Raw genomic sequence first — 18,698 nt, 5'->3', positions numbered from 1 at the left:
CCCCTGTGGTCTCTGTATCCCCTGTGGTCTCTGTATCCCCTGTGTATATAGTATACCCAGTAGATCAGTCTAAACCCCTGTGGTCTCTGAATCCCCTGTGTATATAGTATACCCAGTAGATCAGTCTAAACCCCTGTGGTCTCTGTATCCCCTGTGGTGTCTGTATCCCCTGTGTATATAGTATACCCAGTAGATCAGTCTAAACCCATGTGGCCTCTGTATCCCCTGTGTATATAGTATACCCAGTAGATCAGTCTAAACCCCTGTGGTCTCTGTATCCCCTGTGTATATAGTATACCCAGTAGATGAGTCTAAACCCCTGTGGCTCAGTATCCCCTGTGTATATAGTATACCCAGTAGATCAGTCTAAACCCCTGTGGTCTCTGTATCCCCTGTGTATATAGTATACCCAGTAGATCAGTCTAAACCCCTGTGGTCTCTGTATCCCCTGTGTATATAGTATACCCAGTAGATCAGTCTAAACCCCTGTGGTCTCTGTATCCCCTGTGTATATAGTATACCCAGTAGATCAGTCTAAACCCCTGTGGTCTCTGTATCCCCTGTGTATATAGTATACCCAGTAGATCAGTCTAAACCCCTGTGGTCTCTGTATCCCCTGTGTATATAGTATACCCAGTAGATCAGTCTAAACCCCTGTGGTCTCTGTATCCCCTGTGTATATAGTATACCCAGTAGATCCGTCTAACTGCAGCAGGTCACATGATCCTGAAGGAGAAGAGGACCTGGTCGTTACCTTCTGTCAGAGAGGAGAGGTGCTGCCTCACGCACGCTATGATTGTACCGCACACACCTTCACGTGAGTCACGCGCACACCTTCACGTGGGAGACACACACACACCTTCACGTGGGAGACGCACACCTTCACGTGAGAGACACACACACACACCTTCACGTGAGTCACGCACACACCTTCACGTGGGAGACACACACACACACACCTTCACGTGAGAGACATACACCTTCACGTGAGAGACACACACACACCTTCACGTGAGAGACACACACCTTCACGTGAGAGACACACACACCTTCACGTGAGAGACACACACCTTCACGTGAGAGACACACACACACCTTCACGTGAGAGACACACACCTTCATATGGAAGACACACACACACACCTTCACGTGAGAGACACACACACCTTCACTTGAGTCACACACACACCTTCACGTGAGAGACACACACCTTCACTTGAGAGACACACACCTTCACGTGAGAGACACACACCTTCATATGGAAGACACACACACACACCTTCACGTGAGAGACACACACACCTTCACTTGAGTCACACACACACCTTCACGTGAGAGACACACACCTTCATGTGAGAGACACACACACACACTTTCACGTGAGACACACCTTCACGTGAGTCACACACACACCTTCACGTGAGAGACACACACCTTCACGTGAGAGACACACACCTTCACGTGAGAGACACACACTTTCACGTGAGACACACCTTCACGTGAGTCACACACACACCTTCACGTGAGAGACACACACCTTCACGTGAGAGACACACACCTTCACGTGAGAGACACACCTTCATGTGGAAGACACACACACACACACACACCTTCACGTGAGACACACCTCCACACTTCTCTGCTTTCTAACATCAGTCTGTCTCCTCTCCTCCAGACCAACAGACAGTGATGTAGGAGGACCAATAGAATCCAACCAGCTCTTCTGTCACCAGTGCTTCTGTTACGTCTGTGACAAGGTTGCCTCGGAGGTGAGCTGTGTGAGGGAGACGTGAAGGTTAACTCTGTGGAGCTGTCTCAGAGAGATGTGAAGGTAAACTCTGTAGAGCTGTCAGAGAGATGTGAAGGTAAACTTTGTAGAGCTGTCAGAGAGATGTGAAGGTGAACTCTGTAGAGCTGTCAGAGAGATGTGAAGGTAAACTTTGTAGAGCTGTCAGAGAGATGTGAAGGTAAACTCTGTAGAGCTGTCAGAGAGATGTGAAGGTTAACTCTGTAGAGCTGTCAGAGATGTGGTGTTGATTACCGAGAGCTTTTCTTTTCTCTGTGTGTGTCTGTGTGTGTGTGTGTGTGTGTGTGTGCGCGCGCGCGCGCTGCAGTGTTCTGTGTGGACTGTGCCAGGCGTGTGCCACTGCAACGCCCATAAGAGGAGTGTGTTCTGGAGCAACAAGAGAGACAAGGTGGTTCTGGGATACCTTCAGGTCAGTTTAACCTTTAACCTTCAGGTCAGTTTAATCTTCAGGTCAGTTTAACCTTTAACCTTCAGGTCAGTTTAACCTTCAGGTCAGTTTAACCTTTAATCTTCAGGTCAGTTTAACCTTTAACCTTCAGGTCAGTTTAACCTTTAACCTTCAGGTCAGTTTAACCTTTAACCTTCAGGTCAGTTTAACCATTAACCTTCAGGTCAGTTTAACCTTTAACCTTCAGGTCAGTTTAACCTTCAGGTCAGTTTAACGTTTAACCTTCAGGTCTGTTTAACCTTCAGGTCAGTTTAACCTTTAACCTTCAGGTCAGTTTAACCTTTAACCTTCAGGTCAGTTTAACCTTCAGGGGAGTTTAACCTTTAACCTTCAGGTCAGTTTAACCTTTAACCTTCATGTCAGTTTAACCTTTAACCTTCATGTCAGTTTAACCTTAAACCTTCAGGTCAGTTTAACCTTTAACCTTCAGGTCAGTTTAACCTTTAACCTTCAGGTCAGTTTAACCTTTAACCTTCAGATCAGTTTAACCTTCAGGTCATTTTAACCTTTAACCTTCAGGTCAGTTTAACCTTTAACCTTCAGGTCAGTTTAACCTTTAACCTTCAGGTCAGTTTAACCTTCAGGTCAGTTTAACCTTTAACCTTCAGGTCAGTTTAACCTTTAACCTTCAGGTCAGTTTAACCTTCAGGTTAGTTTAACCTTTAACCTTCAGGTTAGTTTAACCTTTAACCTTCAGGTTAGTTTACCCTCCTGTCTGTCTGTCTGCCTGTCTGTCTGTCTGTCTGTCTGCCTAAATTCTCATTTAACTTTCTGCAGATGTTTAACTTCAACCTGCTGGAGATCGACAGCGACCTCCGACTGGCAGGTACACCAAGAAACACACACACACACACACACACACACACACAATGTCCATCCATTACTACGAGCCCCACACACACACACACACACAATGTCCATCCATTACTACACACACACACACACACACACACGTCTGTGTTCTGTGTGTGTAGAGTCCTTACTGCTGCAGTTGGAGGAGGAGTTGTCCAAGGAGTACGCCTCCTTCCAGAGGGGCGTGGCTGTGAGGGGATTGGCTGTCCAATGTGCCTGTCACTGCCACACAGCCAATCGTTTGGAATGCGGGAACTGCCAATCAAATCACCTGCTGCTACTGGTCTACGAGTAAGACTCGTGTTCCATCGACTCGTGTTCCATCGTTAATATCTTGTTACTATGGGGACTGTTACTATGGGGATTATTACCATGGGGAGTAATAAGGGGGACTATGTTGGACTGGGGAGTATTACCATGTTGGACTGGGGACTGTTACCATGTTGGACTGGGGAGTGTTACCATGTTGGACTGGGGACTGGGGAGTATAACCATGTTGGACTGGGGAGTGTTACCATGTTGGACTGGGGAGTATTACCATGTTGGACTGGGGAGTATTACCATGTTGGACTGGGGAGTATTACCATGTTGGACTGGGGAGTATTACCATGTTGGACTGGGGAGTATTACCATGTTGGACTGGGGAGTATTACCATGTTGGACTGGGGAGTATTACCATGTTGGACTGGGGAGTATTACCATGTTGGACTGGGGAGTATTACCATGTTGGACTGGGGACTGGGGAGTATTACCATGTTGGACTGGGGACTGGGGAGTATTACCATGTTGGACTGGGGACTGGGGAGTATTACCATGTTGGACTGGGGAGTATTACCATGTTGGACTGGGGAGTATTACCATGTTGGACTGGGGAGTATTACCATGTTGGACTGGGGACTGGGGTTGGAGTTGGACTGGGGACTAGTATTACCATGTTGGACTGGGGACTGGGGAGTATTACCATGTTGGACTGGGGACTGGGGAGTATTACCATGTTGGACTGGGGAGTATTACCATGTTGGACTGGGGAGTATTACCATGTTGGACTGGGGACTGGGGAGTATTACCATGTTGGACTGGGGAGTATTACCATGTTGGACTGGGGAGTATTACCATGTGGGACTGGGGAGTATTACCATGTTGGACTGGGGACTGGGGAGTATTACCATGTTGGACTGGGGACTGGGGAGTATTACCATGTTGGACTGGGGACTGGGGAGTATTACCATGTTGGACTGGGGACTAGGGAGTATAACCATGTTGGACTGGGGAGTGTTACCATGTTGGACTGGGGAGTATTACCATGTTGGACTGGGGAGTATTACCATGTTGGACTGGGGAGTATTACCATGTTGGACTGGGGAGTATTACCATGTTGGACTGGGGAGTATTACCATGTTGGACTGGGGAGTGTTACCATGTTGGACTGGGGACTGGGGAGTATTACCATGTTGGACTGGGGACTGGGGAGTATTACCATGTTGGACTGGGGACTGGGGAGTATTACCATGTTGGACTGGGGACTGGGGAGTATTACCATGTTGGACTGGGGACTGGGGAGTATTACCATGTTGGACTGGGGACTGGGGAGTATTACCATGTTGGACTGGGGACTGGGGAGTATTACCATGTTGGACTGGGGAGTATTACCATGTTGGACTGGGGACTGGGGAGTATTACCATGTTGGACTGGGGACTGGGGAGTATTACCATGTTGGACTGGGGACTGGGGAGTATTACCATGTTGGACTGGGGACTGGGGAGTATTACCATGTTGGACTGGGGACTGGGGAGTATAACCATGTTGGACTGGGGAGTGTTACCATGTTGGACTGGGGAGTAGTTGGACTGGGGAGTATTACCATGTTGGACTGGGGAGTATTACCATGTTGGACTGGGGAGTATTACCATGTTGGACTGGGGAGTGTTACCATGTTGGACTGGGGACTGGGGAGTGTTACCATGTTGGACTGGGGACTGGGGAGTATTACCATGTTGGACTGGGGACTGGGGTGTATTACCATGTTGGACTGGGGACTGGGGAGTATTACCATGTTGGACTGGGGACTGGGGAGTATTACCATGTTGGACTGGGGAGTATTACCATGTTGGACTGGGGACTGGGGAGTATTACCATGTTGGACTGGGGACTGGGGAGTATTACCATGTTGGACTGGGGAGTATTACCATGTTGGACTGGGGACTGGAGAGTATAACCATGTTGGACTGGGGAGTGTTACCATGTTGGACTGGGGAGTATTACCATGTTGGACTGGGGAGTATTACCATGTTGGACTGGGGAGTATTACCATGTTGGACTGGGGAGTATTACCATGTTGGACTGGGGAGTATTACCATGTTGGACTGGGGAGTGTTACCATGTTGGACTGGGGACTGGGGAGTATTACCATGTTGGACTGGGGACTGGGGAGTATTACCATGTTGGACTGGGGACTGGGGAGTATTACCATGTTGGACTGGGGAGTATTACCATGTTGGACTGGGGACTGGGGAGTATTACCATGTTGGACTGGGGACTGGGGAGTATTGCCATGTTGGACTGGGGAGTGTTACCATGTTGGACTGGGGAGTATTACCATGTTGGACTGGGGAGTATTACCATGTTGGACTGGGGACTGGGGAGTATTACCATTTTGGACTGGGGACTGGGGAGTATTACCATGTTGGACTGGGGACTGGGGAGTATTACCATGTTGGACTGGGGACTGGGGAGTATTACCATGTTGGACTGGGGAGTATTACCATGTTGGACTGGGGACTGGGGAGTATTACCATGTTGGACTGGGGACTGGGGAGTATTACCATGTTGGACTGGGGACTGGGGAGTATTACCATGTTGGACTGGGGACTGGGGAGTATTACCATGTTGGACTGGGGAGTATTACCATGTTGGACTGGGGAGTATTACCATGTTGGACTGGGGACTGGGGAGTATTACCATGTTGGACTGGGGACTGGGGAGTATTACCATGTTGGACTGGGGAGTATTACCATGTTGGACTGGGGACTGGGGAGTATTACCATGTTGGACTGGGGACTGGGGAGTATTACCATGTTGGACTGGGGAGTATTACCATGTTGGACTGGGGACTGGGGAGTATTACCATGTTGGACTGGGGAGTATTACCATGTTGGACTGGGGACTGGGGAGTATTACCATGTTGGACTGGGGAGTATTACCATGTTGGACTGGGGAGTATTACCATGTTGGACTGGGGAGTATTACCATGTTGGACTGGGGAGTATTACCATGTTGGACTGGGGAGTATTACCATGTTGGACTGGGGAGTATTACCATGTTGGACTGGGGACTGGGGAGTATTACCATGTTGGACTGGGGACTGGGGATTACCATGTTGGACTGGGGAGTACCATGTTGGACTGGGGAGTATTACCATGTTGGACTGGGGACTGGGGGGGAGTATTACCATGTTGGACTGGGGACTGGGGAGTATTACCATGTTGGACTGGGGAGTATTACCATGTTGGACTGGGGAGTATTACCATGTTGGACTGGGGACCATGTTGGACTGGGGAGTATTACCATGTTGGACTGGGGAGTATTACCATGTTGGACTGGGGAGTATTACCATGTTGGACTGGGGAGTATTACCATGTTGGACTGGGGAGTATTACCATGTTGGACTGGGGACTGGGGACTGTATTACCATGTTGGACTGGGGACTGGGGAGTATTACCATGTTGGACTGGGGAGTATTACCATGTTGGACTGGGGAGTATTACCATGTTGGACTGGGGAGTATTACCATGTTGGACTGGGGAGTATTACCATGTTGGACTGGGGAGTATTACCATGTTGGACTGGGGAGTATTACCATGTTGGACTGGGGACTGGGGAGTATTACCATGTTGGACTGGGGAGTTGGACTGGGGAGTATTACCATGTTGGACTGGGGACTGGGGAGTATTACCATGTTGGACTGGGGAGTATTACCATGTTGGACTGGGGAGTATTACCATGTTGGACTGGGGAGTATTACCATGTTGGACTGGGGAGTATTACCATGTTGGACTGGGGAGTATTATCCATGTTGGACTGGGGAGTATTACCATGTTGGACTGGGGACTGGGGAGTATTACCATGTTGGACTGGGGACTGGGGAGTATTAACATGTTGGACTGGGGAGTATTACCATGTTGGACGGGAACTGGGGAGTATTACCATGTTGGACTGGGGAGTATTACCATGTTGGACTGGGGAGTATTACCATGTTGGACTGGGGAGTATTACCATGTTGGACTGGGGACTGGGGAGTATTACCATGTTGGACCCATGTTGGACTGGGGACTGGGGAGTATTAACATGTTGGACTGGGGAGTATTACCATGTTGGACTGGGGAACCATGGGACTGGGGAGTATTACCATGTTGGACTGGGGAGTATTACCATGTTGGACTGGGGAGTATTACCATGTTGGACTGGGGAGTATTACCATGTTGGACTGGGGAGTATTACCATGTTGGACTGGGGAGTATTACCATGTTGGACTGGGGAGTATTACCATGTTGGACTGGGGACTGGGGAGTATTACCATGTTGGACTGGGGAGTATTACCATGTTGGACTGGGGAGTATTACCATGTTGGACTGGGGACTGGGGAGTATTACCATGTTGGACTGGGGACTGGGGAGTATTACCATGTTGGACTGGGGAGTATTACCATGTTGGACTGGGGAGTATTACCATGTTGGACTGGGGAGTATTACCATGTTGGACTGGGGAGTATTACCATGTTGGACTGGGGAGTATTACCATGTTGGACTGGGGAGTATTACCATGTTGGACTGGGGAGTATTACCATGTTGGACTGGGGAGTATTACCATGTTGGACTGGGGACTGTATTACCATGTTGGACTGGGGACTGGGGGGGAGTATTACCATGTTGGACTGGGGAGTATTACCATGTTGGACTGGGGAGTATTACCATGTTGGACTGGGGAGTATTACCATGTTGGACTGGGGAGTATTACCATGTTGGACTGGGGAGTATTACCATGTTGGACTGGGGAGTATTACCATGTTGGACTGGGGACTGGGGAGTATTACCATGTTGGACTGGGGACTGGGGAGTATTACCATGTTGGACTGGGGAGTATTACAATGTTGGACTGGGGAGTATTACCATGTTGGACTGGGGAGTATTACCATGTTGGACTGGGGAGTATTACCATGTTGGACTGGGGAGTATTACCATGTTGGACTGGGGAGTATTATCATGTTGGACTGGGGAGTATTACCATGTTGGACTGGGGACTGGGGAGTATTACCATGTTGGACTGGGGACTGGGGAGTATTAACATGTTGGACTGGGGAGTATTACCATGTTGGACGGGAACTGGGGAGTATTACCATGTTGGACTGGGGAGTATTACCATGTTGGACTGGGGAGTATTACCATGTTGGACTGGGGAGTATTACCATGTTGGACTGGGGAGTATTACCATGTTGGACTGGGGACTGGGGAGTATTAACATGTTGGACTGGGGAGTATTACCATGTTGGACGGGAACTGGGGAGTATTACCATGTTGGACTGGGGAGTATTACCATGTTGGACTGGGGAGTATTACCATGTTGGACTGGGGAGTATTACCATGTTGGACTGGGGACTGGGGAGTATTACCATGTTGGACTGGGGAGTATTACCATGTTGGACTGGGGACTGGGGAGTATTATCCTTATTTACTGTTTTCTGTTGTTTGTGTTAATTTTTGTGGTGTGTGTGTGTGTTGCAGTTATTCGCAGGTGTTTGAGTGTGTGTGCCGCTTCCTTGGACGTGCGGAGAGAGAGAGACCGAGAGCAGCAGCTGTTATGAGACTTGGAGCAGCTCAACTCTTCATTACACACTGTCAACCTCCTGGGTACACACCACACCACGCCACGCCACAACACAACACAACACAACACAACACACACACACTGATTTCACAATTGGCTCATTTTGTATATGATTCCTTTTTCAAACAGTCCTGTGGCCATTTTAATCCAAATCCCTGACTAAAACATTCCACCCCACACAAAGTTAAAATCACCTGTACAGTTACCAAGACTAATGGATTATACCCCCACCGTTCACCCAAATGGTACGCTCCTACAGACAGTGAGTCACATGTCCTTGTCATGCTATATGAAGCAGGCAGCAAGGCATTCAGTGACTGTTCCATTTAACTTTAGAATGGGCAAAACTAGTGACCTAAGTAACTTTGAGCCATGTTTTGATGATCGGTGCCAGTTCCAGTATCTCAGAAATGTCCGCCGTCCTGGGCTTTTCACGCATTACAGTGTCTAGGGTTTACCGAGAACTGTGCGACAAACAAAACGCATCCAGTCAGCGGCAGGGTGAAAACAGCTCGTTGAAGAGAGGGGTCAAAGGAGAAGGGCAAGAATGGTGCAAGCTAACAGGCGGGCCACAAACAGACAAATAACGGCGCAGAACGGCATATCAGAAACTCAGTCGGTCCTTATCACAGATTGGCTATTTCAGCAGACTATCAGATTAAAAACAAGAAGAAGCAGCTCCAGTGTGCACGCCATCACCAACACTGGACAATTGAGGAGTGGAAAAACACTGCCTGGTCCGACGAATCTGTTCCGCCACGCTGATGGAAGAGTCAGGGTTTGATCCATGGACCCATCCTGCCTGGTGTCAACGGTACAGGCTGATGGAAGAGTCAGGGTTTGATCCATGGACCCGTCCTGCCTGGTGTCAACGGTACAGGCTGATGGAAGAGTCAGGGTTTGATCCATGGACCCATCCTGCCTGGTGTCAACGGTACAGGCTGATGGAAGAGTCAGGGTTTGATCCATGGACCCGTCCTGCCTGGTGTCAACGGTACAGGCTGATGGAAGAGTCAGGGTTTGATCCATGGACCCATCCTGCCTGGTGTCAACGGTACAGGCTGATGGACGAGTCAGGGTTTGATCCATGGACCCGTCCTGCCTGGTATCAACGGTACAGGCTGATGGAAGAGTCAGGATTTGATCTATGGACTCATCCTGCCTGGTGTCAACGGTACAGGCTGGTGGAAGAGTCAGGATTTGGTCCATGGACCCATCCTGCCTGGTGTCAACGGTACAGGCTGGTGGCAGAGGTGTAATGGTGTGGGGAGTGTTTTTTACTGTCACACGTTTAGGTCCCTTGTTCCCCAATTGATCAACATGTCCATTCCCCCCGAAGAATTCAGGCTGTTCTGAAGAATTCATGTTACAATACAAGTCCCTGGAGAAGGATGTACTTGGACATGTCACTGTCTATCAGAGTAGGGGTCTGTGTCTGCCCCAGAGGCCCGTGCTTCATAGTGAGTCATGCTACAGGTCTCTGGAGATGATGCTAATGGTTTCAGAAGATGCTAATGGTTTCAGAAGATGCTAATGGTTTCAGAAAATGTTAATGGTTTCAGAAGATGCTAATGGTTTCAGAAGATGTTAATGGTTTCAGAAGATGCTGATGGTTTCAGAAGATGCTGATGGTTTCAGAAGATGCTAATGGTTTCAGAAGATGCTAATGGTTTCAGAATATTGAAGTGTCAGTTTGGATGCGGAGTGCTGATGATCATTTTGGCCAAAACACTTCATTAACCCCTAGCGATCCAACATAGGACGTCATTACCCCCTAGCGATCCAACATAGGACTTCATTACCCCCTAGCGATCCAACATAAGACTTCATTACCCCCTAGCGATCCAACATAGGACTTCATTACCCCCTAGCGATCCAACATAAGACTTCATTACCCCCTAGCGATCCAACATAGGACTTCATTACCCCCTAGCGATCTAACATAGGACGTCATTACCCCCTAGCGATCCAACATAGGGCCACCACATAGGACTTCATTACTCCCTAGCGATCCAACATAGGACTTCATTACCCCCTAGCGATTCAACATAGGACTTCATTACCCCCTAGCAATCCAACATAGGACGTCATTACCCCCTAGTGATCCAACATAGGACTTCATTACCCCCTAGCGATTCAACATAGGACTTCATTACCCCCTAGCGATCCGACATAGGACCACCACATTCAATAGGACATAGGAATTCATTACCCCCTAGAGATCCAACATAGGACCACCACATTCAATAGGACATAGGACTTCATTACCCCCTAGAGATCCAACATAGGACCACCACATTCAATAGGACATAGGACTTCATTACCCCCTAGAGATCCAACATAGGACCACCACATTCAATAGGACATAGGACTTCATTACCCCCTAGAGATCCAACATAGGACCACCACATTCAATAGGACATAGGACTTCTTTACCCCCTAGAGATCCAACATAGGGCCACCACATTCAATAGGACATAGGACCTCATTACCCCCTAGAGATCCAACATAGGACCATCACATTCAATAGGACATAGGACTTCATTACCCCCTAGAGATCCAACATAGGACCACCACATTCAATAGGACATAGGACCTCATTACCCCCTAGAGATCCAACATAGGACCACCACATTCAATAGGACATAGGACCTCATTACCCCCTAGAGATCCAACATAGGCCACCAATGAAGAGTTGGTGGCAATACCTTCCAGATATAAAGAAACGTTGGTGGCAATACCTTCCAGATCATGTACCTTCCAGATCATGTACCTTCCAGATATTGTACCTTCCAGATCCTGTACCTTCCAGATATCAAATCAAATTTTATTTGTCACATACACATGGTTAGCAGATGTTAATGCGAGTGTAGCGAAATGCTTGTGCTTCAAGTTCCGACAATGCAGTAATAACCAACAAGTAATCTAACTAACAATTCCAAAACTACTGTCTTGTACACAGTGTGAGGGGATAAAGAATATGTACATAAGGATATATGAATGAGTGATGGTGCAGAGCAGCATAGGCAAGATACAGTAGATGGTATCGAGTACAGTATATACATATGAGATGAGTATGTAAACAAAGTGGCATAGTTAAAGTGGCTAGTGATACATGTATTACATAAGGATACAGTCGATGATATAGAGTACAGTATATACGTATGCATATGAGATGAATAATGTAGGGTAAGTAACATTTATATAAGGTAGCATTGTTTAAAGTGGCTAGTGATATATTTACATCATTTCCCATCAATTCCCATTATTAAAGTGGCTGGAGTTGAGTCAGTGTCAGTGTGTTGGCAGCAGCCGCTCAATGTTAGTGGTGGCTGTTTAACAGTCTGATGGCCTTGAGATAGAAGCTGTTTTTCAGTCTCTCGGTCCCAGCTTTGATGCACCTGTACTGACCTCGCCTTCTGGATGATAGCGGGGTGAACAGGCAGTGGCTCGGGTGGTTGATGTCCTTGATGATCTTTATGGCCTTCCTGTGACATCGGGTGGTGTAGGTGTCCTGGAGGGCAGGTAGTTTGCCCCCGGTGATGCGTTGTGCAGACCTCACTACCCTCTGGAGAGCCTTACGGTTGAGGTGCGGAGCAGTTGCCGTACCAGGCGGTGATACAGCCCGCCAGGATGCTCTCGATTGTGCATCTGTAGAAGTTTGTGAGTGCTTTTGGTGACAAGCCAAATTTCTTCAGCCTCCTGAGGTTGAAGAGGCGCTGCTGCGCCTTCTTCACAATGCTGTCTGTGTGAGTGGACCAATTCAGTTTGTCTGTGATGTGTATGCCGAGGAACTTAAAACTTGCTACCCTCTCCACTACTGTTCCATCAATGTGGATAGGGGGGTGTTCCCTCTGCTGTTTCCTGAAGTCCACAATCATCTCCTTAGTTTTGTTGACGTTGAGTGTGAGGTTATTTTCCTGACACCACACTCCGAGGGCCCTCACCTCCTCCCTGTAGGCCGTCTCGTCGTTGTTGGTAATCAAGCCTACCACTGTTGTGTCGTCCGCAAACTTGATGATTGAGTTGGAGGCGTGCGTGGCCACGCAGTCGTGGGTGAACAGGGAGTACAGGAGAGGGCTCAGAACGCACCCTTGTGGGGCCCCAGTGTTGAGGATCAGCGGGGAGGAGATGTTGTTGCCTACCCTCACCACCTGGGGGCGGCCCGTCAGGAAGTCCAGTACCTAGTTGCACAGGGCGGGGTCGAGACCCAGGGTCTCGAGCTTGATGACGAGCTTGGAGGGTACTATGGTGTTGAATGCCGAGCTGTAGTCAATGAAGTCGTTTAGCTCAGTTACCTTAGCTTTCTTGGGAACAGGAACAATGGTGGCCCTCTTGAAGCATGTGGGAACAGCAGACTGGTATAGGGATTGATTGAATATGTCCGTAAACACACCGGCCAGCTGGTCTGCGCATGCTCTGAGGGCGCGGCTGGGATGCCGTCTGGGCCTGCAGCCTTGCGAGGGTTAACACGTTTAAATGTCTTACTCACCTCGGCTGCAGTGAAGGAGAGACCGCATGTTTTCGTTGCAGGCCGTGTCAGTGGCACTGTATTGTCCTCAAAGCGGGCAAAAAAGTTATTTAGTCTGCCTGGGAGCAGGACATCCTGGTCCGTGAATGGGCTGATTTCTTCCTGTAGTCCGTGATTGACTGTAGACCCTGCCACATGCCTCTTGTGTCTGAGCCGTTGAATTGAGATTCTACTTTGTCTCTGTACTGACGCTTAGCTTGTTTGATAGCCTTGCGGAGGGAATAGCTGCACTGTTTGTATTCGGTCATGTTACCAGACACCTTGCCCTGATTAAAAGCAGTGGTTCGCGCTTTCAGTTTCACGCGAATGCTGCCATCAATCCACGGTTTCTGGTTAGGGAATGTTTTAATCGTTGCTATGGGAACGACATCTTCAACGCACGTTCTAATGAACTCGCACACCGAATCAGCGTATTCGTCAATGTTGTTGTCTGACGCAATACGAAACATGTCCCAGTCCACGTGATGGAAGCAGTCTTGGAGTGTGGAGTCAGCTTGGTCGGACCAGCGTTGGACAGACCTCAGCGTGGGAGCCTCTTGTTTTAGTTTCTGTCTGTAGGCAGGGCTCAACAAAATGGAGTCATGGTCAGCTTTTCCGAAAGGGGGGCGGGGCAGGGCCTTATATGCATTGCGGAAGTTAGAGTAACAATGATCCAAGGTCTTTCCACCCCTGGTTGCGCAATCGATATGCTGATAAAATTTAGGGAGTCTTGTTTTCAGATTAGCCTTGTTAAAATCCCCAGCTACAATGAATGCAGCCTCCGGATAAATGGTTTCCAGTTTGCAAAGAGTCAAATAAATTTCATTCAGAGCCATCGATGTGTCTGCTTGGGGGGGGATATATACGGCTGTGATTATAATCGAAGAGAATTCTCTTGGTAGATAATGCGGTCTACATTTGATTGTGAGGAATTCTAAATCAGGTGAACAGAAGGATTTGAGTTCCTGTATGTTTCTTTCATCACACCATGTCACGTTAGCCATAAGGCATACGCCCCCGCCCCTCTTCTTACCAGAAAGATGTTTGTTTCTGTCTGCGCGATGCGTGGAGAAACCCGTTGGCTGCACCGCCTCAGATAGCGTCTCTCCAGTGAGCCACGTTTCCGTGAAGCAAAGAACGTTACAGTCTCTGATGTCCCTCTGGAATGCTACCCTTGCTCGGATTTCATCAACCTTGTTGTCAAGAGACTGGACATTGGCAAGAAGAATGCTAGGGAGTGGTGCACGGTGTGCCCGTCTCCGGAGTCTGACCGGAGTCGTTTCCCTCTTTTTCGGAGTCGTTTTTTTGGGTCGCTGCATGGGATCCGCTCCGTTGTCCTGTTTGTAAGGCAGAACACAGGATCCGCGTCGCGAAAAACATATTCTTGGTCGTACTGATGGTGAGTTGACGCTGATCTTATATTCAGTAGTTCTTCTCGACTGTATGTAATGAAACCTAAGATGACCTGGGGTACTAATGTAAGAAATAACACGTAAAAAAACAAAAAACTGCATAGTTTCCTAGGAACGCGAAGCGAGGCGGCCATCTCTGTCGGCGCCGGAAGTACAAGATACTGTACCTTCCAGATATAAAGAAACGTTGGTGGCAATACCTTCCAGATCATGTACCTTCCAGATCATGTACCTTCCAGATCATGTACCTTCCAGATCATGTACCTTCCAGATATTGTACCTTCCAGATCCTGTACCATCCAGATATTGTACCTTCCAGGTCCTGTACCTTCCAGATATTGTACCTTCCAGATATGGTACCTTCCAGATACTGTACCATCCAGATACTGTACCTTCCAGATACTGTACCATCCAGATACTGTACCTTCCAGATACTGTACCATCCAGATATTGTACTTTCCAGATCCTGTACCTTCGAGATCCTGTACCTTCAAGATCCTGTACCTTCCAGATCCTGTACCATCCAGATCCTGTACCATCCAGATCCTGTACCATCCAGATCCTGTACCATCCAGATCCTGTACCATCCAGATCCTGTACCATCCAGATTCTGTACCTTCCAGATACTGTACCTTCCAGATACTATACCCCCTTTTTCTCCCCAATTTCGTGGTATGCAATTGGTAGTTATTCTTGTCTCATCGCTGCAACTCCCGTACGGACTCGGGAGAGGCGAAGGTCGAGAGCCGTGCGTCCCCACGAAACACAACCCAACCAAATCATACTGCTTCTTGACACAATGCCCACTTAACCCGGAAGCCAGCCGGGACCAACAAACAATGCACACCTGGCAACCAAGTCAGCGTGCCCTGTGCCCTGTGCCCGGCCCGCCACAGGAGTCGCCAGTGCGAGATGGGACGAGGACATCCCTGCCGTCCAAACCCTCCCCTAACCCGGCGACACTGGGCCAATTGTGCGCCGCCCCATGAGTCTCCCGGTCGCGGCTGGCTGCGACAGAGCCTGGACTCGAACCCTGAATCTCTAGTGGCACAGCTGCGATGCAGTGCCTTAGACCACGGCACCATTCGGGAGGCTTCACACTTCTAATATGACTAAATCTGCCTCGACGTCTAACCCCTGACTTCTGTGACCTCTAACCCCTAACAGACCAGTGATTTCCCATCATCTTGAGGCCAGGATAGCGGAGGCCCTGCCCTTGCTGCTAACCAGGTACGCCATAGGCCATACACCATAGGGGTCCATTTAGGACTGGGTAACACCATAGGGGTCCATTTAGGACTGGGTAACACCATAGGGGTCCATTTAGGACTGGGTAACACCATAGGGTCTAGAGGTCCATTTAGGACTGGGTAACACCATAGGGGTCCATTTAGGACTGGTAACACCATAGGGGTCCATTTAGGACTGGGTAACACCATAGGGGTCCATTTAGGACTGGGTAACACCATAGAGGTCCATTTAGGACTGGGTAACACCATAGAGGTCCATTTAGGACTGGGTAACACCATAGGGGTCCATTTAGGACTGGGTAACACCATAGGGTCTAGAGGTCCATTTAGGACTGGGTAACACCATATAGGTCCATTTAGGACTGGGTAACACCATAGGGGTCCATTTAGGACTGGGTAACACCATAGAGGTCCATTTAGGACTGGGTAACACCATAGGGGTCCATTTAGGACTGGGTAACACCATAGGGGTCCATTTAGGACTGGGTAGCACCATAGAGGTCCATTTAGGACTGGGTAACACCATAGAGGTCCATTTAGGACTGGGTAACACCATAGGGGTCCATTTAGGACTGGGTAACACCATAGAGGTCCATTTAGGACTGGGTAACACCATAGGGGTCCATTTAGGACGGGGTAACACCATAGGGTCTAGAGGTCCATTTAGGACTGGGTAACACCATAGGGGTCCATTTAGGACTGGGTAACACCATATAGGTCCATTTAGGACTGGGTAACACCATAGGGTCTAGAGGTCCATTTAGGACTGGGTAACACCATAGGGTCTAGGGGACCATTTAGGACTGGGTAACACCATAGGGTCTAGAGGTCCATTTAGGACTGGGTAACACCATAGGGTCTAGAGGTCCATTTAGGACTGGGTAACACCATAGGGGTCCATTTAGGACTGGGTAACACCATAGGGTCTAGGAGTCCATTTAGGACTGGGTAACACCATAGGGTCTAGGAGTCCATTTAGGACTGGGTAACAACATAGAGGTCCATTTAGGACTGGGTAACACCATATAGGTCCATTTAGGACTGGGTAACACCATAGGGTCTAGAGGTCCATTTAGGACTGGGTAACACCATATAGGTCCATTTAGGACTGGGTAACACCATAGAGGTCCATTTAGGACTGGGTAACACCATAGGGGTCCATTTAGGACTGGGTAACACCATAGAGGTCCATTTAGGACTGGGTAACACCATAGGGGTCCATTTAGGACTGGGTAACACCATAGAGGTCCATTTAGGACTGGGTAACACCATAGGGGTCCATTTAGGACGGGGTAACACCATAGGGTCTAGAGGTCCATTTAGGACTGGGTAACACCATAGGGGTCCATTTAGGACTGGGTAACACCATATAGGTCCATTTAGGACTGGGTAACACCATAGGGTCTAGAGGTCCATTTAGGACTGGGTAACACCATAGGGTCTAGGGGACCATTTAGGACTGGGTAACACCATAGGGTCTAGAGGTCCATTTAGGACTGGGTAACACCATAGGGTCTAGAGGTCCATTTAGGACTGGGTAACACCATAGGGGTCCATTTAGGACTGGGTAACACCATAGGGTCTAGGAGTCCATTTAGGACTGGGTAACAACATAGAGGTCCATTTAGGACTGGGTAACACCATATAGGTCCATTTAGGACTGGGTAACACCATAGGGTCTAGAGGTCCATTTAGGACTGGGTAACACCATATAGGTCCATTTAGGACTGGGTAACACCATAGAGGTCCATTTAGGACTGGGTAACACCATAGGGGTCCATTTAGGACTGGGTAACACCATAGAGGTCAATTTAGGACTGGGTAACACCATAGGGGTCCATTTAGGACGGGGTAACACCATAGGGTCTAGAGGTCCATTTAGGACTGGGTAACACCACAGAGGTCCATTTAGGACTGGGTAACACCATAGGGTCTAGAGATCCATTTAGGACTGGGTAACACCATAGGGGTCCATTTAGGACTGGGTAACACCATAGGGTCTAGGGGACCATTTAGGACTGGGTAACACCATAGGGTCTAGAGGTTCATTTAGGACTGGGTAACACCATAGAGGTCCATTTAGGACTGGGTAACACCATAGGGTCTAGAGGTTCATTTAGGACTGGGTAACACCATAGGGGTCCATTTAGGACTGGGTAACTCCATAGGGTCTAGGAGTCCATTTAGGACTGGGTAACACCATAGGGTCTAGGAGTCCATTTAGGACTGGGTAACAACATAGAGGTCCATTTAGGACTGGGTAACACCATAGGGTCTAGGAGTCCATTTAGGACTGGGTAACACCATATAGGTCCATTTAGGACTGGGTAACACCATAGGGGTCCATTTAGGACTGGGTAACACCATAGGGGTCCATTTAGGACTGGGTAACACCATAGAGGTCCATTTAGGACTGGGTAACACCATAGAGGTCCATTTAGGACTGGGTAACACCATAGGGGTCCATTTAGAACTGGGTAACACCATATAGGTCCATTTAGGACTGGGTAACACCATAGGGTCTAGAGGTCCATTTAG

At 48.6% G+C, this 18,698-nt stretch overlaps 1 protein-coding gene across 1 annotated transcript in view; it reads left to right on the top strand.

Annotated features, from left to right (window-relative positions):
- Positions 1-18,698, top strand: part of LOC139369970 (uncharacterized) — a 41,681-nt gene that overhangs the window by 16,797 nt on the left and 6,186 nt on the right. The window contains exons 3-9 of the mRNA XM_071109253.1: positions 685-817; positions 1,676-1,769; positions 2,115-2,216; positions 3,033-3,081; positions 3,230-3,398; positions 8,886-9,011; positions 16,078-16,140. Coding sequence (XP_070965354.1) covers positions 685-817; positions 1,676-1,769; positions 2,115-2,216; positions 3,033-3,081; positions 3,230-3,398; positions 8,886-9,011; positions 16,078-16,140 — 736 coding nt within the window. The remainder of the gene's footprint in view (positions 1-684; positions 818-1,675; positions 1,770-2,114; positions 2,217-3,032; positions 3,082-3,229; positions 3,399-8,885; positions 9,012-16,077; positions 16,141-18,698) is intronic.

This window comes from Oncorhynchus clarkii, chromosome 17 (genome assembly GCF_045791955.1).
Source record: "Oncorhynchus clarkii lewisi isolate Uvic-CL-2024 chromosome 17, UVic_Ocla_1.0, whole genome shotgun sequence".
Lineage (NCBI taxonomy): Eukaryota > Metazoa > Chordata > Actinopteri > Salmoniformes > Salmonidae > Oncorhynchus > Oncorhynchus clarkii.
Note: the sequence above shows the minus strand (reverse complement) of the source record. Positions and strands in the feature narration are given on the sequence as shown.